Source organism: Nansenia antarctica (genome assembly GCF_963989245.1).
Source record: "Nansenia antarctica genome assembly, chromosome: 14".
In the NCBI taxonomy this organism is placed as follows: domain Eukaryota; kingdom Metazoa; phylum Chordata; class Actinopteri; order Argentiniformes; family Microstomatidae; genus Nansenia; species Nansenia antarctica.
This window is the reverse complement of record NC_137684.1, coordinates 31,034,944-31,056,958: the sequence shown is the minus strand read 5'-3', so window position 1 is coordinate 31,056,958 and position 22,015 is coordinate 31,034,944. Positions and strand designations below refer to the sequence as shown.

Sequence of the window (22,015 nt, the reverse complement as noted above, 5' to 3'; positions counted from 1 at the left end):
TGTCTGCACACACACACACACACACACACACACACACACACACACACACACACACACACACACACACACAACCCAGACTACACTGCTCAATCCCAGTGTAGAGAGAAATATAGCATATTTTGGCACTAACATCATACAATTGGATTGTGTTTTTAAATTTGTGACACTATTGACACTGTTGACACTGTTTCCATGTCTTTGAAGGTAACAACTTGCTGAATAATTCACTCAGTGTGTCTGAGAGAGCAGCTGTATGTCTCTGACGCACCGTAGGCCTTGTGAAGTCACTACAGGCAGAAAACTCTGACAAACAACTCGCTAATATCTGATGGTGAAAAGCTTCTAGACTAAATATTCTTGTCATCTTTAAAAAAAAAAAAACATGTCTATTACTTGCTGTGGTAAATCTGAAATGTGAACTCCCGCCATTGTAAGTCATTGAATGTCATTCAGTCACGGTCGGTCAGTCAGTCACTGTCAGTGAAGCGTTGTTTGTTTGTTTGTCCGAGTTTTCAAAGGGGGCACGGCTTAGCGATGGGTCCATTGAGCAATCAACAACGTAAACTACAACAAAATCTCCTATGGTTTGAGAAGGAGAGTGTGTGTGGTGTCTTTGTGTTTAATGACATAATCATGTTATCAGGCCTGTGGCAGGACAGACTGTCCAACTGGCTCTGTTACAACATCTCCTTCTGAACCTGGAAAAGACAACTCATCTGTCCTATGTGTTCACCTTGACCTCTCCTCACACACACTCACACACTCACACACACACAAACACACACACACACACTCACACACACACAAACACACACACACACACACACTCACACACACTCACGCGCGCGCGCGCACACACACACACACACACACACACACACACACACACACACACACACGATGACACACACGCAGACAAACTCACACACACACACACACGCACACACACACACACACGCACACACTCACGCACTCACACACACACACACACACACACACACATGCACACATCCGTTAATGGGAGTGATAAAGCTCTTCTTCCTTGTCTGTCAGTCACATCCAGGCTAGCTGCTAGCGCTCAGGAAACCTCCCGCTCCTCTGCAATTAGCCACTTCCTCGCCCAATCAGAGCGGCCGACCTTGAACGCGCGCCCAGACCCTGACCTGTGACCCCTGAGGAGGGCTGGAGAGAGATGGATGGGCCCAACTGTCTCAGTAATGATGAGTGTCGTACGGGCATTGGCACGCTAGCTAGCTGTTGTACTTTACTTTGCCTCCTCTGTGGTTCCGATGCTACCCTTAGCCTGTGTATACCCATCCTATATTCCAGTTTTCTGCTCGAAATGACATGCCCACAATGAATATAGAATATCTCCACAATCACAAGGGCCGTCATAATGATCTTGGTATCAAATGAAAGCTAACACCTGTGGGGTGGCTGTAGAAATGTCAGAATCCAAATATATGTTACTGTGTCAGAGTGAATAGAGCTAGAACATTGTGCAAAAATCTCAAATTCACTCTCCGCCTACAAAAACAACAGCTATTAGTAGAGTGAATATCAGCTTGGAAACCTGAGCTGGTAGCCCAAATCATCTAGGAATCAGTACTCCAGGGTCTGATGAGTACCTGTGCCAAGTTAGATGCTAGTATTGTGAGCCAGTGCAACTTTGTACCTGTTTTAGTACAGGTATGTTTAGGCGGACAACCACATTGTGCCATTGGTCTGAGAGGGGGGGGGATAGGTCTGCCCTAGCATGTGTCGGGGTCCTGATAACATCCTTCTGAGACTGGAGGACGTCACAACAGTCTGAAGCGGCTTCCTCTCCTTTCATCCTTCCTTTCCTTGAGCATAAAGTGCAGATGGAGAAAAGAGGAGGATGAGAACTGTGTTTATTCAACGGCTGCTCTTCCTGGGGTCCAACACAGAGAGTGGTGGAGGATAATTACCTCAGACATGCAGAGCTGCTTCCAACGGTAAATCTCTCATCAAGCCTTCCAGCAGACTCTGGGCCTTCCAGCAGACTCTGGGCCTTACAAACAGACAGAGGTCTTGTATAAGGTCAGAAGTATTCAGGAAACTCGTCACAAAACTCGTCACAAACTCCCTGTACAGTAATAGAGAACAATCTTAGTTGGGAATAGAGGGCAGCTTTGAGAGATTGAAATCAGAAAACAACTGAAATAACATGTAATTGAATACTTAATAAGCCATCTCAAAGCTTGATAAATGGGGATCAGATTAGATTATTCATAATAAATGCTTCCCCAGTACACCTCTGTAATTGTAATTATACATGTGAGGTGAATGTTTGAACTGTGTTACCTGAGTCTGAGAGGGTTAGGTTAGGGTTTAGGAAGAGTTAGGGTTAGCTAAGGGTTATGGTTACGGTTAGGGTTTAGGCTAGGGTCGTCCCAAGGATCCTACTTAGCATCTGCCTTGTGTAATACCATATCAGAGGCTACATACTGTAGCTGTAACGAAAGGCAACTGAACTGACAGAGAATAACCACTAGATGTCGCCCTTGCCCAATGTTCATGTGCCTCAATGACTGACAATTTGCAGTCTTGTACCCACGAGAGCTTTGAGTCAACTGCAAGCAAAGACATATCATTAATTAACTTAAATGGAGACTCTCTGTAGAATTGACATGTATTGCGTATTACAGAGGTATGCTTAAAATGCACTTCTGTGTCATATTTCTGTTTCCCCTCATGTTGACCTGACCTTTGACCTCACAGATGCCTCTTACATGCTGGTTCATTTAATGATTTATGGACTACAGAAGACGATTCTGATGATTCTGTAGTCCATAAGACGTCCTAAAGACGTCTTTAGGACTCTGTGTTTACTGGGTCTACTATATAAGGCTTCCTCACGTGTTGTTCTTTAACCTCACACTAACACTAACACTAACACTCACACTAACACTAACACTAACACTATCACTAACACTAACACTAACACTAACACTCACACTCACACTAACACTATCACTCACACTAACACTCACACTCACACTCACACTCACACTAACACTCACACTAACACTCACACTAACACTCACACTAACACTAACACTCACACTAACACTAACACTCACACTCACACTCACACTCACACTAACACTAGCCCTAACACTAACACTAACACTATCACTAGCCCTAACACTAACACTAACACTAACACTAACACTCACACTCACACTCACACTAACACTCAGGAAGAAGCAGGTTATGAACTAGAGCTGTAAATCCTGACCATCCACGTCATACCCAGTATGTGTCATACCCATAGGAGGCTGTTACCAGGGTTACCAGGGCTGCAGTGTTTACAAACAGGAAGCCGCAGGAGGACAGACAGACGGTGAGAAGCCACTTCCTCCCTACAGCTCTGAGCCTGACCAGGGAGGTAGGTCAAGGTGGAAGGTGGTCATTAGAAGCATAATGATTTGGTTGTACGGAATCTTCAGTATTCACTGTTTCCATAGCAACAACATCAGGTCCAACCCGCTAAAGCGACGTCTTAGTAAATGTTGATGGCTGTTTACTGGCGCTGTCATGCCAAACTGTGACCGACCCATACAGCTCAACGTCCCCTGTCCGCACTCCATAGTAGCTACACATATAATGGACTATTTTTTCAATATTTCTCCTTTCTTTTCCTTCAATATTTCAATTAATCTCTGGTACCACTCTACTCAGCAACACTTCAACTCATCTTAGACTTTGACTCATTATTATTATTAGAGACTCTTATTATTATTATTATTCGTAAACATTATTTCCTTTCTCTGTTATGCGGAGGACAGCCAGTTATATCTCCCCATCACACCCTGAGTCGTACAGTTAAGCTTCTCTTCATGATGATTAATTGCTTGGAAGACATTAAATGTTGGATATCAGATAACCTTTTTACAATTTAATAACAGTAAATCTGAGGTAGTCATATCTGGCCCACCTAAATTGAGGTCAACATCAAAAATCACCCCTAGGTTTTGGGCTGATGGTATTGCTACCATGAAATCTTCAGCCCAAAACGTCAGGGTGATGTTTGATGTTGACCTCAATTTCGAGAAACAAATCCAAGTCCCTCTCATAGTTACAGACAGGCTGTTAACCACAACTAACAACAAAGAGCACGTCACTCCAATTTAGCCTCACAGCCTCACACAGCAGGTATGGCAGGGTTTGACAGTAAATGTATGTGTGAAGGCCAGTGGAAGCTTTTAATATTTGTCTTTCTGACTGACCAAGGTTAGTGTTTGAGTTTGTAGGGTTTGGTAGTACAATCCATGTTATCATAATTACAATGCAGTTATTTAAATGGATTATTTTAAATATGTGTAATGAAAATGACAGTATGTGAAGTGTTTCAGTATCTCCTATTATTCCTTTATTCTAAAATGAACCAAAGCCCAGATGACACGTCAGATGTGCTGCCCCCCCCCCCTTAGCCCCATCCTTGTCAAACTCACACAGCAGAAAATAAAACTCAGAACACAAAAAAATCTTCTTTAGAAAATAATTTAATATAAACACATTCAGATCCATGTACAAAAACAGCTGAATGACTTTCATTCTTGGCTCCTGGCGAATACTCTTTAATCTGTGTATATATTTTTAGACAAGAACAAAATTGCACATGAGGACATTATTAACTAAGCTATGATCCTAGAGATGCTTTGTTTAAAGGGCCTTCCCTTCTCGTTGGGTCTCCTGGCAGATCACAGCCTCCTTCAGTCTCTGTGGCAGTCTCAAAAATACACGGGACAAAGATGGGCCAAATAGAAGAATACTTTGCAGGGAGCCATTCGCGCATGGCTATGTAATTTTCAAGAGTTTTCGTTAATCACTTAAAACAAATAATGAGTCGATATCTTCCCTCGGAAGACACCGGAAACACAGACAGACACGTACGGTACTTGTAGTGTCACTATCAGGGGAGGGGGGGGGAGGAACATCCTTTAAAACACTCGGACGTTACACATCCTTGTGGGATGTCGCTAGTCCGTAAAAACTCCCCCAACCCCCCAGAGGTACAAAAGGGAAAATAAAAGCTTAAACTTAAAAGTGACAAGTACAACAAAAAAAAAAAAACAGGTAAACATGTAAATTAAAAAGGGAAAAAAGCAAGACGTGTCACGTAGCAGAATCTATACTTACGTACATGATGCAAGGTGATATAACCATAGGCCCAGAGTTTGGACATTTTCGGGAGTTCATTGGCTTCCGTGAAGAGCGTCCTTTATCTTGTCTCCTGGCCAGAGAGAGCGCTACAGTACTGCAGGGAGGGGCGACTAGCCAAGTCGCTAGCCAAGTCGCTAGGCTAGCCCCTCGCTGGCTAACCTGGGCAGTGGCCATGGATTATTCTGGTCAGATTGGAGCTAGTTGTTGTTCGATAACCTTTATTTTATTTTTTTAATGTTATTTTTTTTGTTCACCACAGAGGGGAGGGGGGGGTGTCACTGAACCTCGGCCTCTGTTGTTTTGCTCGAGCCTAAATTTAGGGGCTCAGTTAGACTCACGCCCAGCTCCTGACACCTGTCAACCAGTTTCCTCAGTTTATCAGTTTTACCTCCCTCCGCCGCTTCAAACAGCAAACGCTGGAGAGGGGAGAGAGAGAGAGGGAGGGGGGAGGGGGGGGGGAGGGGAGGGGGAGGGGCGGGTGAAACAAGCGTGCATATCGGCCAAGTGGAATTCTTTTAGGAATAAAAAAGTCTAAACTTGTGTGTGTGTGTGCGTGTAGACAGGTGTGTATAGTAGACAGGTGTGTGTGTGTGTGTGTGTAGAAACTGAGAGGGGGGGGATTTACATCTTTCCATAGGGCGGCACACAGAGGAAGCTTTCGCAGGGCTTGCTGATAAAGAAGTCGGACCTACAGAACGAACAGAGGAAACAAACAGAAACACACGACACGCGGGAGCGACATGTCAGTTCAGCGGAGGAGGACGAGGAAGGACAGAGGAGGAGGAGGAAGGAGAGAGCGCGGAATGAAGCCGTGGTTTAGTGACCGGGGTCGTCCTACTACAACTACACCAAACATTTAGCAAGGCATACAAATACCAAAACACTTCATCAGTCGTGAGCCTTTCTTTCAACTGTCATACATTACATTTTTCGTGAACACTGACAAACAGCCTGTTGGGGAAGAAATCAGATTAAACAAAATGAAGGGAAGGTCAATGGAACAGCCGGGTCAAAGTATATGCCAACACTCAACACTGTCTGACAAACAACATGTTGTGATAGCACAGTCAACACAAGTTCTAAGAGAGATATAAACATACTTCCAGCCATACCCAGTTCCTCCCTTTCATCTACCTTTCCCAAAGCCATTTTCTCCATCTTTGTTTAGCCTTCGTCCTTCCTTCCTCCCCTGACCCCTCCCCCCGCCGCCCTCCCTCCCCCTGCCCTTCTCTAACTCACCTCAGACCGTTGCTTTAGCTCCCTCTCCACAGCGATGGCTCTGCCAAGAAACACAGCAGAGAAGATGGGCTGAATAACGACCACTCTCACACTGAGCAGGTTGTGTAGCTAGCAGGCTAACAAACTGGCTAGTTGAGTTTGCAGTAAGGTTAACACTAGAACAGCCATGAGGGGTTACATGACCCCTGTGAGTAAAAAAAAAGTGTTATATCTTTGCACTATCAAATTTCAGGACCCTCCTTTCATGACTTTTTCCTAGATATGTGCGTTCTACCACCCAGTATCCTTACATTTTCAAAATCACATCAGGATAAGCTAGTATGAAGATATTTTGCAGTTTTTCTGTGTAGGAGGCAGGCTAATTTACAAGGCGGCCAACTAGTGGTGGTTGTGTGTAAATAGCAGCTTAGCATTGTAAAGAGGGCGAGGCGGCTCTTTCAGTAGGTAAAAAAGGTACGGCTGTTATAGTGTTAAATGTAATGTTTCATGAGCAATGATGAGCTCTGTTTGAAAGGGCTCTTGACTTGGGTAACAGTATTTAGTGTCTGAGTGTTTAGCAGAAGTGAAGTTTGGACTTACATTTTCCAGTTGGCCAGACAGTTTGGAATGCTGCTGCTCAACATTCTGGCCTGGAACTTCAGATGTTCTATATTTCCATCCTGCCACTCTTGGTGCAGCAACCTACACAACAACAAAGCAACGCTAACCGTCTGGACATTACAACTGGACAACAACAACAACATGCTAACTGTCTGGATATCAATGCCGACAAACAACAAAGAGTCAAGAGTCACAACGCTACATTAAATAAACAGATCACTCCAGACATAACTGAACATACGACATGTTCAGGGTCATGCAAGGCCAACGGTCTGAACCTAAACTGGACAAATAAGACTCAGTCATTCAGACAAATGAGACTCAGTCATTCAGACCTAAACTGCAAGCCCAGTTTGACTTCACATTATTACTATTACTTTAACTCTTCCTACACATTGCAGTGGTGTGCTACTCTGAGTCCTACAGCTGGATGACTTTGACAGGACACTGCCATCAGATGGAAATATGGACTCCTGGATTATGAAAAGTGGGGATTTAAAAGGACTGTGAGCAGAATTCACAGCAAGAGGGAACAGGATGATGCCGCTGGATCCTGGATCTGTTTGCCGGTGTTGCAGGAAGAACAACGAAAGGCGCAGGTGCCAGACCAGACTAGATGATTGTGGAGTGAAGATGCGTACGCGATGCGATTTTTACTTGCTCCGGGCAAACGGGCAATCGTTAATGTCGAACCCTGAACATGTAGTGAGTGTGGTAGTGGTGGGCCGTGGTACCTCAGGGCCAGCGTGGCGTTGGTGGGCATGGTGTAGCGCAGACGCTCCAGGACCAGCGGGTGCTGCGACTGCGGCAGGCAGCTCAGGTAGAGGGACAGAACCTGAGAACACACATCAGAACGGTTTACTGGAGGTACACAAACTACAGCTCAGGTTACAAACAATATCACAAACTCAATTGTTAACAATTTTTGTTTCCTGGCTTTTCTTGGAAATAAACGTCAAAGAACAGAAGCACAGAGGGGTGACAGTGACAGTCATTCATGGAGCTGTTCGGGACGCCAGTTATAGCAGTTCAGTGAGGGGGGTTATATTTGACTGGGCGCTAACTTTAAAAAACAGGCTAGCCATGTCAAACTTCAGAGCACATCACTTTATGAAATATCACTTTATAGAACATCCCAGTAAACAAAGAGTCCAAAAGACGTCCTCAGGGAAGCCAGAATGTGGGTTCAGATGACGTCTTTCTAGGACATCCAGATGACGTCTTTAGGACGTCTTATAGACTACAGAAGACGTCATCTGAACCCACATCCCGGCTTCCCTGTGGACGTCTTTTGGACTCTTTGTTTACTGGGATCAAAATGACTAATGTGGGTCTTTAAACTGCATTGTTCTGTTGGTAACAAGCTGATGGGTGGGCGAGCTACAGACAGGAGGACAGGACAGAGGACAGGACAGACAGACAGGAGGACAGGACAGAGGACAGACAGACAGGAGGACAGGACAGAGGACAGACAGACAGGAGGACAGGACAGGGGACAGGACAGGCAGGTAAGCAGGACAACCTTGTTGTGGAACTGGAAGCTGCTCCAGTACTGGGCCGAGCTGAACGGAACCTCCAGGCGGGACGGCACCGTCGCTAGGCAACGCTGGACCAGGTCCGCGAACATTCTGAGCTCGCGGCTGTTGGCCTGGCTGCCAACGAGCCTCCTGCTAGTAAAGAGGAGATAACTGGAGAGAGAATGGGCGTTAGTTCAGGCCTCTGGCCCCTCCCCCACCTGTACGTGTGGACGTGCACGTGCAGTACCCTCAGAAGGACACTAGGTGGCCAGAAACACAGAGATGAGGCCTTCTAATAGACCTATCGCTAAGCCACGCCCCCTTTGAAAACTCGGATTAACAAACAAAGCTTCACTGACAGTGACTGACTGACCGTGACTGAATGACATTCAACGACTTATAATGGCGGGAGTTGGAACATTTCTGATTTACAAGTAAGTAATAGACATGTTTTTTTAAAGATTACAAGAATATTTAGTCTAGAAGCTTTTCACCATCAGATATTAGCGAGTTGTTTGTCTGAGTTTTCTGCCTGTAGTGACTTTTGCTGTGATATGATTGGACAATTTCTATTTTGGGGCGTGGCTTAGCGATAGGTCTATTGGATATATGTGTGCATGTTGAGCCTTATTACATTCAAGACATGTTGAGACAAAAGAGATGTTCCATCCTGTATGACACCCAAGAGTCATATGGAGGGTGTGTGGGTGGGTGTGTGGCCACAATCAAACTCAGACCGGTGCATGCGGACGGGCAGGTTAAGACGTGGGACTCACTCCATCCAGAGCTTGTAGAGGACGTCCAGCTGCATCACCGCTCCCAGGGCTCGCTCAAACGCATCCATGGCCTCTCCCACCGTCCCATAGACCCACTGCCAGCAGCTGCAACACACAAAGACACGGTCACTGTCTCCCTGTGTCAAAGGAAGATTCCTGTCATAACCCAGTAAACAAAGAGTCCAAAAGACGTCCTCAGGGAAGCCGGAATGTGGGTTCAGATGACGTCTTTCTAGGACGTCCAGAATCGTCTTCTGTATCTTCTGTAGTCCATAAGACGTCCTAAAGACGTCATCTGAACCCACATTCCGGCTTCCCTGAGGACGTCTCATTTGAACACCAAACGTCAACAAGTGCTGGAGGCTGTGGATGAAACCATCATGTACATTATTATGTGTCAGAACTGAGCTTCTGGAAGGTGCAGGACACAACAGAACCAAGCCCAGGACTCACCAGTGGACCAGGTTCAGGTAAGGCATCTGGTGGCTGAGCTGCTCTTGAAGTTGCTTTTTGATACTCGGGCGTTTCAGGATGTTCTCTGTCGGCATGCCGAGGATGTACCTGGAAATATATGGAGATGTTATTCATTAAACTGGGTTACGGTCAGTGTTCTTTACAACTGTAATCAACTTTGTTTAGGGAAGTTCTGCTTGTTTAAACGGCTCGGGGACACTGTTGTTAACTTACTGCAGGACGTCGACAGGCTGCAGTTCACTGTGTTGATCCTCACAGAACGACAGGACGAACTCCTGGAACACCGGGGCGATGCTGCTAGACTTCTCCTACAGAGGCAGGGAGATTACCCGTGTGAATAAGAGGCAGACAGATTCATTAGTACCAAGGTGAATAAGACATCTCGACGCGAGGGCTGTGGCCTGAAGCCACAAAGAAACTATTCGTTAACTCATTCTGAGGAGCTAAGGATGAATGTTGAGGATGAGGAAAGTCGGCACGGGTGACTTCATTCACCAAACAATGCATAAATGATGTTTAATTTTATAGTGAATCAAAGTATTGTTGCTAGGTAAATACAGGGTTCCCACACCTTCTGAAACATCACATTCAAGCACCTTTTAAGAACTTTCAAGACTCAATTCCCTCAAATTCAAGGACCCAACACGGCATAGTTTGAGACAGACCTAGTTGACCTAGTTGACGAGCTAAGTTTTTTAGAGAGAGAGGGGAATTCAAGCACTTTCAATGACCCATGTCTATTTTAAAAATCTTTTTCTCAAATTCACAAACTTTCAAGGATTTCAAGGACCTGTGGGAACCCTGCAAATACCACATAAAACAGTTGGCAGTTGGCATTCTAGGTGGTTCCGGAACACTTTGTCAGTTGGCATTCTAGGTGGTTCCGGAACACTGTCAGTTGGCAGTTTAAACTGACCTGGGTCATCATGAACTTGCAGTAGTGGTAGAAGACCTCAGCGTTGTGAGGACACTCGGACACGGCCCGCAGCCACACGCTGACCGCCTGCGCCTGCTCCCCCTCCCCCTTCTGCAGACAGAGGTCAGCCAGGGCTCCTAGCAGGGTGCAGGAGTACGGACACAAGACCAGCAGGGACTCACACAGCTCCATCCCCACCTCGTACCTACAACACAAACATTGACAACACCTTTAAAGAAAGACAGGGTTCCCACACCTTCTGAAACACCAAATTCAAGCACCTTTCAAGGACTTTCAAGACTCAACTCCCTCAAATTCAAGGACCCAACATGGCATAGTTTGAGACAGAACTAGACAGAACTAGTTGACGAGCTAAGTAATTTTTTTTGGAATATATATATTTTTTTTTTAGAGAGACAGAGAGAGAGGGGAGGGGGGGGGATTCAAGCACTTTCAATGACCCATGTGTATTTTCAAAAACTTTTAAGACCTTGATTTCTTTTTCTCAAATTCACAAACTTTAAAGGATTTCAAGGACCTGTGGGAGCCCTGACATACACATTAAACAAACCCATACATATTAGTAACGCTCGTTACACCATACAGACATACCATGTTGAACAACGGCCACCCGATAATCTTCCCAAAGCTCAGCTCACCGTTCTAGCAGGCCGTTGAGGGTGATGAGGTTGGTGTGGAGCGGCTGGCAGGCCAGCGTCCTCTCAGCCGCAGGCAGGCTCTCATCCGTGCACCGACAGATGGCATCTACAGGACAGAGCAGCCATCTTGAAACCACTGAGCCCAACCCAGATATCTCAGAAAGTACTGCATTAACCACCCATGTGCTAGGTAACTGTGGAAACTGCCCCCTGTCTATACACCCCCCTGTGAATAGGCCATAGTGTATATAAGTATAGAAGTTTACATAATAGATACATTCTCAGATGTCTACCGATCACGTATCCCCCTATTAATGTCTCATTCTTGTGTTTTATTATCTTAGGACTGTGTTTGTTTGTTAGCACCTAGGGTTTGCATTTGAATTTCGTTGTACCTGTTACAATGACAATAAACATCATTCATTCAAATGTTTAGAAGGATACCTGAAAGAAAGATGCTAACAACATATTTAGAACAACAACTGAAAGAAAGACGCCAGCAAGTGCGATGGGCACTTTTTTGCGTCCTGTCCTATGAATAGTCTATGAATAGTCTATGAACAGGGCTTATAGGGCTCACCTTCAAACAGAGCGATAAGTGTGTCAGGCGGGGTGCGGATGTCCTGCGGCGTGCGCCAGGGGAGGAGGAAGGGCTCCCTGCTGACCACCCGGGCGGGGCTGGAGCTGGCCGGGTCGAACAGGCTGGCAGGCAGGCGGTCAAACTCCGTCAGGTGGATGTAGGACAGCCAGGCCAGGGCGCGGTCAGGGACAGTCAGGTGGTCGGCGATGCTGCGCTCATTGGCTGACTTCAAGGCGTTCTGGAAGGAACAGGTGAGACTGAGGTGAACATCTGGGCTTCATCAGTGTTGTGCAAGAGGTCGTCTCCTCCATGCTGTTCAGTGAAGTGTCGTGTCCCTTATACAGTGTCCTCCGTAAGTATTGTCTTCTTTTAAAAGCTGAGAATCTCTACTTTAACCTTATTGTAATTGTTTCATTTTGAATCTAAACCGTTGGAGTATAGAGATAAAAGAAGACTTGTTGCCATTGATGTTGTGTCTGTCCTGTGCATCTAGCACGGTTCCCAACCACAGGGTTCCCGCACCTTCTGAAACATCACATTCAAGCACCTCTCAAGGACTTTCAAGACTCAATTCCCTCAAATTCAAGGACCCAACACGGCATAGTTTGAGACAGAACTAGTTGACGAGCTAAGTAAAACATTTTTTAATATACCTATATTATATACTATTTTTTTAGAGAGAGAGAGAGAGAGAGAGAGAGAGAGAGAGAGAGAGAGAGAGAGAGAGAGAGAGAGAGAGAGAGAGAGAGAGAGAGGGAAATTCAAGCACTTTCAATTACCCATGTCTATTTTCAAAAACCTTTAAGACCATGATTTCCTTTTTCTCAAATTCACACATTTCCAAGAATTTCAAGGACCCGTGGGAACTCAAATAAGAATCATCCTAGTGTTTTGTCTGGCTTGTTGTCAGTAATCTTTTGGTCTGAATGCGAGTCATGAATGTCGTGCGTCCTGTGGTGCGTCTAGCACGGTTCTGGTGTCTGTCCTGTGTGTCTAGCACGGTTCTGTTGTGTCTGTCCTGTGCGTCTAGCATGGTTGCCATGGTTCCCAGCCAGGTGTGTCTCACCTGCAGGATGGCCAGGGCGTTCTGCAGCCGGCCGGTGAACAGGCTGAGCTGGACCCTGTAGAGCAGCGCCTCCAGCAGCTGGAAGGACAGCCTGTCTGTCAGGGCGCCCCCTGCCCGGAGGAGGAGGTACTGCAGCAGGCGGCCACACACGTAGTCCTTCCCCTCGAACGAGCTCTCCATGGTCAGGTACTGAGGGGAACATTACAGGTTACCTCACAACATGGGGGGGGGATAAAATAATACACACCTTCTGAAACATCACATTCAAGCACCTTTCAAGGACTTTCAAGACTCAATTCCCTAAAATTCAAGGACCCAACACGGCATAGTTTGAGACAGATCTAGATGAGAGTTTATATAATAGGAACTATCCGCTCACAGACAACAATTAAAAAGAGAGGCTTGAATGTGTGAACACTAGATGGTCTCTTGCCTTCTCTACCACAGCACAGCAAAACAATATATTGTGAAATATGTGTAAAGTTAAGCAACACAGAGACGTATTTACTAGTTGATGTAACTAGTTTTAGAGAGAGAGAGAGAGGGGGGGGGGGAACTCAAGCACTTTCAATGACCCATGTCTATTTTCAAAAACCTTTAAGACCTTGGTTTCTTTTTCTCAAATTCACAAACTTTCAAGGATTTCAAAGACCCATGGGAGCCCTGATAGTAGTCTGTGTGTGGGGGGGGTGACAGGACTTACACTCCACCACACCAGGTAGTCGGGGGCGTGCTCCACGGCCGTCTCGTACATCTCCTGCACCTCCTCCCTCTTCCCCCGGCGGACGAACAGCTGCAGGTAGTGGCACCAGATCTCTGCGTTGCCGCGGTTGTCCTCCAGGGCGCGGGACAGAGTGTTTAACGCTGCGTCCAGACACTCAGACGCTGTGCTGTAAGGGAGGCGATACGATAGAAATGTAACATCCAACATTAACATCTAAGTAACTCTACAGAGAGGGACAGGGTCATAGCCAAGGGCAACGCTGACCCCACTTTAGCACCTACTTAACCTACTTAAGCACCTACTTAACCTACTTAAGCATATACTTACATTTCTTTCTGGCTGAGGTATCTGAAGGCCAGTTTGATCCAGAGCTGGGCATCGCGGGGGCTCTCTAGCACGCTGGTCTCCAGGTTCGATATGTCGTCCGTCTCACTGACAAAGTAGCGTTTGTCGTCGGTAGTCACACAAACGTCCAGGGCGAACAAGCTGGTCTTGGTAACGCCGTCTGTGAGAAGGCAAGCAACCGGATTTGATCTAGTGTTAGATCTAGTGGGGTTTTCTAACCATATATTCTTACATCCTAGTCGTAGTATCAGGCCAGGTCACAGTCAGGTCAGCATGTACCTTGGTATCCTCAGTGTAAGCAGCTGACTGAACAAAGGGGCGTTTTCTGGGGTGTATCTATCTATCTTATCTCTAGGAAGAGAGATTATCCAGCTACAGCCTTGGGGTCGTAGGCGCCAGAGATGGCCCGGGGAATGTGAGCTAATTTATGACGCAAACATCAGTGGTACCATATAGAAGTCGTACCCATCTGTGATACCATGAACACGTGTTTAAACCTGCCTGTGTTAAGAGTGAGTGTCTAAAGCTCGTACTATGCTGAAGAGAACACGTTAACCAACCTTGCTGTTTGGTTAATAAAGTTTCTAGAGTCATCATTACGACCCGTGTTGGATATCTGTTACTTGTCAATTCGTGTATGCTGCACACCCGATCTATAGAGATGACACAACGCATTTAAGATCACGAAATCCTTAATAGATTGATCCATTCCATCTTTACTGATGAGAAGATTCTTAACTAGCAAATCGTGAGCTTAGAATGATAAGGTTCTATCTCCGTTTAGGGCAGTTCAGAGATATTGAGCGTCAAAGTTTTTACATTCCATTATGTTTTGTGAGATGGAACCTTTGTATTTTATTAATTACTAACTCAAAAATGTCAACATGTTAAAAATAACACCACACAGGCATTAATAAACACCTAACGGATCAGATTATGTAAAAAAAACTCAATTTTGACAAAAATGGAGATAGAACCTTATAATTCTAACGTCACAAAATATTGAATGAAAAAAACTAATCTGACACATTTAGATGACTAATCGTCATTGTTTACATGGATGTTCACATTAGCCTGGAGAGGACAGCACTGTAACAGGCACAGCCAATCACAGCTGGCCTGTTGAGGTTGACCAGGGAGTGGCCAGGCCTGTTCTTACCATACTTCACCAGCCCAGGGTTGTAGTCCAGGTTCTCATCCCCGCTGTCGTCCCCGGTGCTGGGGCTGGCCTGGAGGGATGGCTGGGGCCTCCATCTCCTGATCTCCTTACACGTGGTGAAGGGAGGGACTGGAAAAGAGAAACACATTAACACACATAACAGGTCAGAAGGATTATACAGTGGCCATTTTCTCATAGACAATGTTTACTATAATAATAATAATGATAATACATTAGACTTATATAGCGCTTTTCTAGACACTCAAAGACGCTTTACAAACTGAAAAGATTGAGTAGTAATAATAAAAAGTAACAAAATAAATAATTAAAAGAAAGTATAGGGGTCTAATTCATTTTTAGATTACTAAATCTAAATCTAAGTGTCTTTGGAGGACAATCTACTCTGCATACTGCAGTATCTAGATTTCGTGCGGAGAAGCGGCGAAAACAAGCAACGCCAGCGTCCTCTCTCGACCGGCATTTTTTGAAAAGTGAAAAGTCTAACTCGTATGATCAATGTAATGTTAGCTAGCTACCTCTAAACATGGATTTGGCTGGGCATACATTCATTAATGTTTATCCTATACAATGTTTACTATACAATGATCAAGAGGCTAAAGAAAGAACCAGAGACTGGGGGAATCCCAGAGAACCACCAGAACTCACCGTGCCGTTTGCTCTCGTTGACTTTGCTCACCAGCAGCACGGCCTTCTGGTCCATCCCCATGCGGTCCTTGTTCGCCCCGAAGACGCTCTTCATGTACTTCTCTGGAGATGGAACACAACCAATAATCAGGGTTCCCACTACTTCTGAAACATCACATTCAAGCACCTTTCAAGGACTTTCAAGACTCAATTCCCTCAAATTCAAGGACCCAACACGGCATAGTTTGAGACAGATCTAGATGAGAGTTTATATAATAGGAACTATCCGCTCACAGACAACAATTAAAAACAGAGGCTTGAATGTGTGAACACTAGATGGTCTCTTGCCTTCTCTACCACAGCACAGCAAAACAACCCTGAATAATATATTTTCAGTAACAGTTTATCTAAAACATAAATCTTCTCCTTAATAATAATCAGCTAAGAAGAGCAGGTCACACCTGTGGCGACGCTGACGTCATCCGTGGTGCTGCTGTCAGAGGAGGCGATCAGAGGCAGGTTGTAGGAGAGGATGTCCTGGAACAGCTGGTTCCCACTGAAGGTGCAGTTCCTCATGTGTTGCCTCGAATAAACACAAGCAGAGAAATCCAATATGAGACAACGCAGAATGATAGAGGACGAGGATATAGCAGGAGAAAGTTCACATCAACATTTCGTGACGTTAGAATTATAAGGTTTTATCTCCATTTCTTTTTTTTTTCTTCTTTTTTTACATAATCTGATCTATCAGGTGTTTATTAATGCCTGTGTAGTGTCATTTTTAAAATGTTGAAATGTTTTAGTTAGTAATTAATACAATACAACGGTTCCATCTCATAAAATATAATGGAATGTAAAAACGTTGACGCTCAATATCTCTGAACTGCCCTAAACGGAGATAGAACCTTATCATTCTAAACTCACGATTTTCCTCTGGGTCTTACCAGCGGCATTCATCGTCATTGCAGGTGCCTGTGAGGTCAAAGCGACAGAAACACTTCCTTGGCTCTACGACGTTGCTGTAGGAGACAGAACTTATTGATAACTTCTCCTTGGTCCTGAAATATGGGCTGAACCTGAACGAGAAGACAAAAAAGGAATCTGTGAGATTTAGCAAGATAAAGCATCAAAATTACTTAACTTAAAGATCTACAGCTGTATATGTGGGATTGAGGAGAGGCTGTGAGTGTTACCTGTAAGACTTGAAGACCAGGAGGGGGCTGCGGTACGGTCCAAAGGGAGCAGGCTTCAGATCTGCACGGTGTGCTTGAGCTGAGAGTAACTCCATATCTGGAATCACCTACAAAACCACAAAGAAATGTACTTTCATGTACGAAATGTGCAACACAAACAAAGTTTGATTGATTGATTAAACCCAACTTCATTTTATTTTGGTCGGATACAAAGTTGCCAATGGAGACATAGTAGCTTCTGACCTGTAGGTAGGATCTAAACCAGTGTAGGGCAGTGCCTGAAAGTCCTACCCAGGTTGTTGGTCTATCTATTAGAATGTCTATCTATTAGAATGTCTATCTATTAGAATGTCGTGGTCTATAGTGTCAAAGACAGCGCTAAAACCTAGTAGTACCAAAACTGAGATTTTTCCGGAGTCTGTGTTTACGCGAATGTCATTAAGGACCTTAATAAGGGCCGTTTCAGTGTTCAGTGCTATGTAGGGGGGTGATCAACATCATAACATGACCTCACCTTCCCCGCCAGGCCTTTCTCCACGGTGCAGCCTATCACCCTCAGTTGTCCCAGCAGCAGCTCCCCCAGCCTGGGCTGCTTGTCGTACTTCTGCTTCAGAGCCTCCAGGTCCAGACCCAGGACCAGCTCAGCAGGGTTCACCGGCTTGGCCGCGCCCTCCTTCCCCAGGCCCAGGACCAGCTCAGCGGGCCCGAGGGGGACCGCCGCCTTCACCGGCTTGGCCGCCGCGCCCTCCTTCCCCACCAGGCCCGAGGCCCCAACCAGCTCCAGCTTGGGCTTGGTGAAGGAGCCAGACTCCCGGTAGGACCTCCGGCGGGTGCCCCTGTCCGAGGGCGTGGTGGGCTCCAGGAGGTCGTTCTCCTCGTTAGCCTCCGTGGCGCCTCCTTCACTCTCCAGGGTCAGCTTGTCCTGGGTGAGGTCGTGCAGGGAGGGCTGGGGCAGGGGGAAGGGGCTGCTGGGAGGGGGCGGGGAGGGGGGGAGCTCGGCGGCCTGGGAGGGGCGGGAGGGGGTGGAGGTCTGCAGGGGGGCCTCCAGCACCACCACGCGGTTGGCGTGCGCCTCCTTCAGCTTCTGGATCTTCAGGGCGTACTCCGCCTCCAGCTGTTGCAGCCGCTGCTTCTGGGCGATGAGCTCGGCGAAGTGGTCGGCCCCCCGCGGGCCCTGGACGCGCTGCAGCTTCCCCGGCTGACCCACCCAGACAGACAGGAGACAGACACGTTACCAAGGTTACCAAGAAACAGACATGTTACCAAGGTTACCAAGAAACAAGACATGTTACCAAGGCAGGGTTCCCACACCTTCTGAAACATCACATTCAAGCACCTTTCAAGGACTTTCAAGACTCAATTCCCTCAAATTCAAGGACCCAACACGGCATAGTTTGAGGCAGAACTAGTTGACGAGCTAAGTAAAACATTTTTGAATACATATTTTTTTCTTAGAGAGAGAGAGAGGGGGGAATTCAAGCACTTTCAATGACCCATGTCTATTTTCAAAAAACCTTTAAGAACTTGATTTTTCTTTTTCTTAAATTCACAAACTTTCAAGGATTTCAAGGACCCGTGGGAACCCTGTTTAAAGCATGTTGAATGTGAAAGCCGGGGGGTGCAGGGCTAAGCAGGGGGGGTTCAGGGCTCGCCAGGTGGTGGATGGGGTCATGGGGGTGGCAGGGGGGTACAGGGGGGCTCACCAGGTGGTGGATGGGGTCATGGGGGGCACGTCGTTTGACCGTTTGGCCGCGGCCGGCTGCTGCCTGGGCCTGGGTCAGGTCCTTCTCCAGCTTCAGAACCACGGTCCTCGTCACCGACACACGGTGCTCCACACGATGGACCTGCAGGGGGGGGGGGGGGGACTCAGTCATATAACATCTGGGGTTCACAATTCACAACATCACAATTTGGGGTTCAGTGTCTTGCCCCAAGGACACTTCGACATGTGGCCAGCCGGGCCTTGAACCGCCGATCTTGTGATTAGGGATGCTCCGATCTGGATTTTTGGGGCCGATACCGATCACCGATTTTTTTCCTCAAGATCAACCGATACCGATACCGATTTTTAAAAAAATACATAACTGTAGGCCTACTGACTGGATAGCCTACATATTTTTTGCTTTTTAGACAAAAGTGTTGATCCATTAGGCACCAAGCAAACGCAGACCCATTTTTATGGCATAGTAAAGGTCTGGCCTATCACCCAGTTAGGGCCTGAAGCCCAAGTCAGTCGATATGGCTGTATAAAAGACATCATAAACGTGGCCTTCATGGTTTACATACTGTTACGTCCTCCTATGTTTTCTGTTCAGTTATCTGTCTTCCCCAGGAAAAAAATGAGAAAAAAAAAAAAAAAAAAAAAAGATCGGTTTTTGCGATCGGCCATTTTTGCCGATCACAGATCGAGTCATTTGGAGTGAAATCGGCCGATTTAAATCGGTGGCCGATAAATCGGAGCATCCCTACTTGTGATCATTAGACGGCGGCTCTACCTCCTGCGCCACCGCCACCCCCTCCCCCCCCCCAGCGCACACCCGGCCTCCCACCTGCTCCTGCAGCTTCTTCAGGAGGGTCTTGTTGGCGCTGACGATCTTCTCAGACGCGAGCAGCTGCTCCTTCAGCCTGGACATCTTGGAGTCGGCCGCCTTCAGACTCTCCTTCTTCTTCACCTCCTGCTGGAGCAGCAGCCTCAGGATGGCCTCGTCCTTCTGCAGCAGGTTCCTGAGAGGGAGGGAGGGAGGGAGAGAGGGAGAGGGAGGGAGGGAGGGAGAGGGGGAGGGAGGGAGGGAGGGAGAGGGGGAGAGAGGGAGAGGGGAGAGGGGGAGGGAGGGAGGGAGAGGGGGAGGGAGGGAGGGAGAGGGGGAGGGAGGGAGAGGGGGAGGGAGGGAGAGGGAGGGAGGGAGAGGGGGAGGGAGGGAGGGAGAGGGAGGGAGGGAGAGGGGGAGGGAGGGAGGGAGAGGGAGAGAGAGGGAGGGAGGGAGAGACGGAGGGAGGGAGGGAGAGGGAGAGAGAGGGAGGGAGAGAGACAGAGGGAGGGAGGGAGGGAGAGGGAGAGAGAGGGAGGGAGAGAGAGGGAGGGAGAGAGACAGAGGGAGGGAGGGAGGGAGAGGGAGAGAGAGGGAGGGAGAGGGGGAGGGAGGGAGGGAGAGGGGGAGGGAGGGAGGGAGGGAGAGGGGGAGGGAGGGAGGGAGAGGGGGAGGGAGGGAGAGGGGGAGGGAGGGAGGGAGAGGGGGAGGGAGGGAGGGAGGAGGAGGGGGAGGGAGGGAGGGAGGAGGAGGGGGAGGGAGGGAGGGAGGAGGAGGGGGAGGGAGGGAGGGAGGGGGAGGGAGGGAGGGAGGGAGAGGGGGAGGGAGGGAGGGAGAGGGAGAGACAGAGGGAGGGAGGGAGAGGGAGAGACAGAGGGAGGGAGGGAGGGGGAGAGACAGAGGGAGGGAGGGGGGGAGAGACAGAGGGAGGGAGGGAGGGAGAGAGACAGAGAGAGAGAGAGAGAGAGACAGAGAAAGTGTTGGTCAAGTCATTCTTTGATCAGGGTTCCCACACCTTCTGAAACATCAAATTAAAGCACCTTTCAAGGACTTTCAAGACTCAATTCCCTCAAATTCAAGGACCCAACACGGCATAGTTTGAGACAGACCTAGTTGACGAGTTAAGTAAAAAAAAAAAAAATTGAGAGAGAGAGAGGAATTCAAGCACTTTCAATGACCCATGTCTATTTTCAAAAACGTTTAAGACCTTGATATCTTTTTCTGAAATTCAAACCTGTGTTTGGTTAGCATGTCTGTACTGAGGGCTTCACCTGTGTTTGGTTAGCATGTCTGTACTGAGGGCCTCACCTGTGTTTGGTTAGCATGTCTGTACTGAGGGCCTCACCTGTGTTTGGTTAGCATGTCTGTACTGAGGGCCTCACCTGTGTTTGGTTAGCATGTCTGTACTGAGGGCTTCACCTGTGTTTGGTTAGCATGTCTGTACTGAGGGCCTCACCTGTGTTTGGTTAGCATGTCTGTACTGAGGGCCTCACCTGTGTTTGGTTAGCATGTCTGTACTGAGGGCTTCACCTGTGTTTGGTTAGCATGTCTGTACTGAGGGCCTCACCTGTGTTTGGTCAGCAGGCCCTCTGCCTCGTTCATGTGTAGGATGGCCGCTGCCTTGGCTGCCGTGTCGACATCAGAGTCTGAGCCGGCCGGGGAGGCGACGCGCTGAGGACTGCATCCGCGCGACACGCTGAGGTCCACCAGCATCTTGTGCTTCTCCCGGCTGGCGATCTCCTCCAGGAGCAGCCGGTACTCCGTCTTCTTGGCTTCCGGCAACGTCTCAGGAGTTCTGACCGGGTTGTTCTCCTTCTCAGACCCGGACGCCACTTTGTGTTTCGCCGCCTAGAGATTTCAGAGAGAACGAACAGCATGAACAACCACCACAAACCCCCCCCAACCAACACAAACTGGGGTCCTAGGACTTCAATCAATGGTGTGGCCTAATATACCCAGTAAACAAAGAGTCCAAAAGACGTCCTCAGGGAAGCCGGAATGTGGGTTCAGATGACGTCTTTCTAGGACGTCCAGGTGACGTCTTTAAGACGTCTTAGAAAGACGTCATCTGAACCCACATTCCGGCTTCCCTGAGGACGTCTTTTGGACTCTTTGTTTACTGGGTATGGAGGAAAACAGGGCGTTGCAGGTTATTGTACACCCGTCACCGCGGTAACAGAACAGATGTTTAGACAGCCGACATCGGTAAGGGCTAGCAGTAAGGGCTAGCAGTAAGGGCTAGCAGTAAGGGCTAGCAGTAAGGGCTAGCAGTAAGGGCTAGCAGTAAGGGCTAGCAGTACGGGCTAGCAGTAAGGGCTAGCAGTACGGGCTAGCAGTAAGGGCTAGCAGTAAGGGCTAGCAGTAAGGGCTAGCAGTAAGGGCTAGCAGTAAGGGCTAGCAGCGC

General features: G+C 47.5%; 1 protein-coding gene across 1 annotated transcript in view; it reads right to left on the bottom strand.

Annotated features, from left to right (window-relative positions):
- Positions 1–4,513: 4,513 nt before the first annotated feature.
- Positions 4,514–22,015, bottom strand: part of zfc3h1 (zinc finger C3H1-type containing) — a gene marked incomplete at its 5' end in the record, with an annotated part of 28,572 nt that continues 11,070 nt past the window's right edge. The window contains 24 exons of the mRNA XM_080544794.1: positions 4,514–5,606; positions 5,816–5,878; positions 6,430–6,469; positions 7,009–7,110; positions 7,764–7,864; positions 8,552–8,717; positions 9,323–9,427; positions 9,776–9,883; positions 10,010–10,104; positions 10,713–10,917; positions 11,372–11,477; positions 11,952–12,189; positions 13,018–13,206; positions 13,721–13,907; positions 14,069–14,246; positions 15,246–15,374; positions 15,912–16,013; positions 16,352–16,473; positions 16,835–16,966; positions 17,084–17,190; positions 17,598–18,281; positions 18,787–18,927; positions 19,633–19,807; positions 21,179–21,459. Of these exons, the coding sequence (XP_080400920.1) occupies positions 5,466–5,606; positions 5,816–5,878; positions 6,430–6,469; positions 7,009–7,110; positions 7,764–7,864; positions 8,552–8,717; positions 9,323–9,427; positions 9,776–9,883; positions 10,010–10,104; positions 10,713–10,917; positions 11,372–11,477; positions 11,952–12,189; positions 13,018–13,206; positions 13,721–13,907; positions 14,069–14,246; positions 15,246–15,374; positions 15,912–16,013; positions 16,352–16,473; positions 16,835–16,966; positions 17,084–17,190; positions 17,598–18,281; positions 18,787–18,927; positions 19,633–19,807; positions 21,179–21,459 (3,897 nt within the window). The 3' untranslated portion in view covers positions 4,514–5,465. The remainder of the gene's footprint in view (positions 5,607–5,815; positions 5,879–6,429; positions 6,470–7,008; positions 7,111–7,763; positions 7,865–8,551; positions 8,718–9,322; positions 9,428–9,775; positions 9,884–10,009; positions 10,105–10,712; positions 10,918–11,371; positions 11,478–11,951; positions 12,190–13,017; positions 13,207–13,720; positions 13,908–14,068; positions 14,247–15,245; positions 15,375–15,911; positions 16,014–16,351; positions 16,474–16,834; positions 16,967–17,083; positions 17,191–17,597; positions 18,282–18,786; positions 18,928–19,632; positions 19,808–21,178; positions 21,460–22,015) is intronic.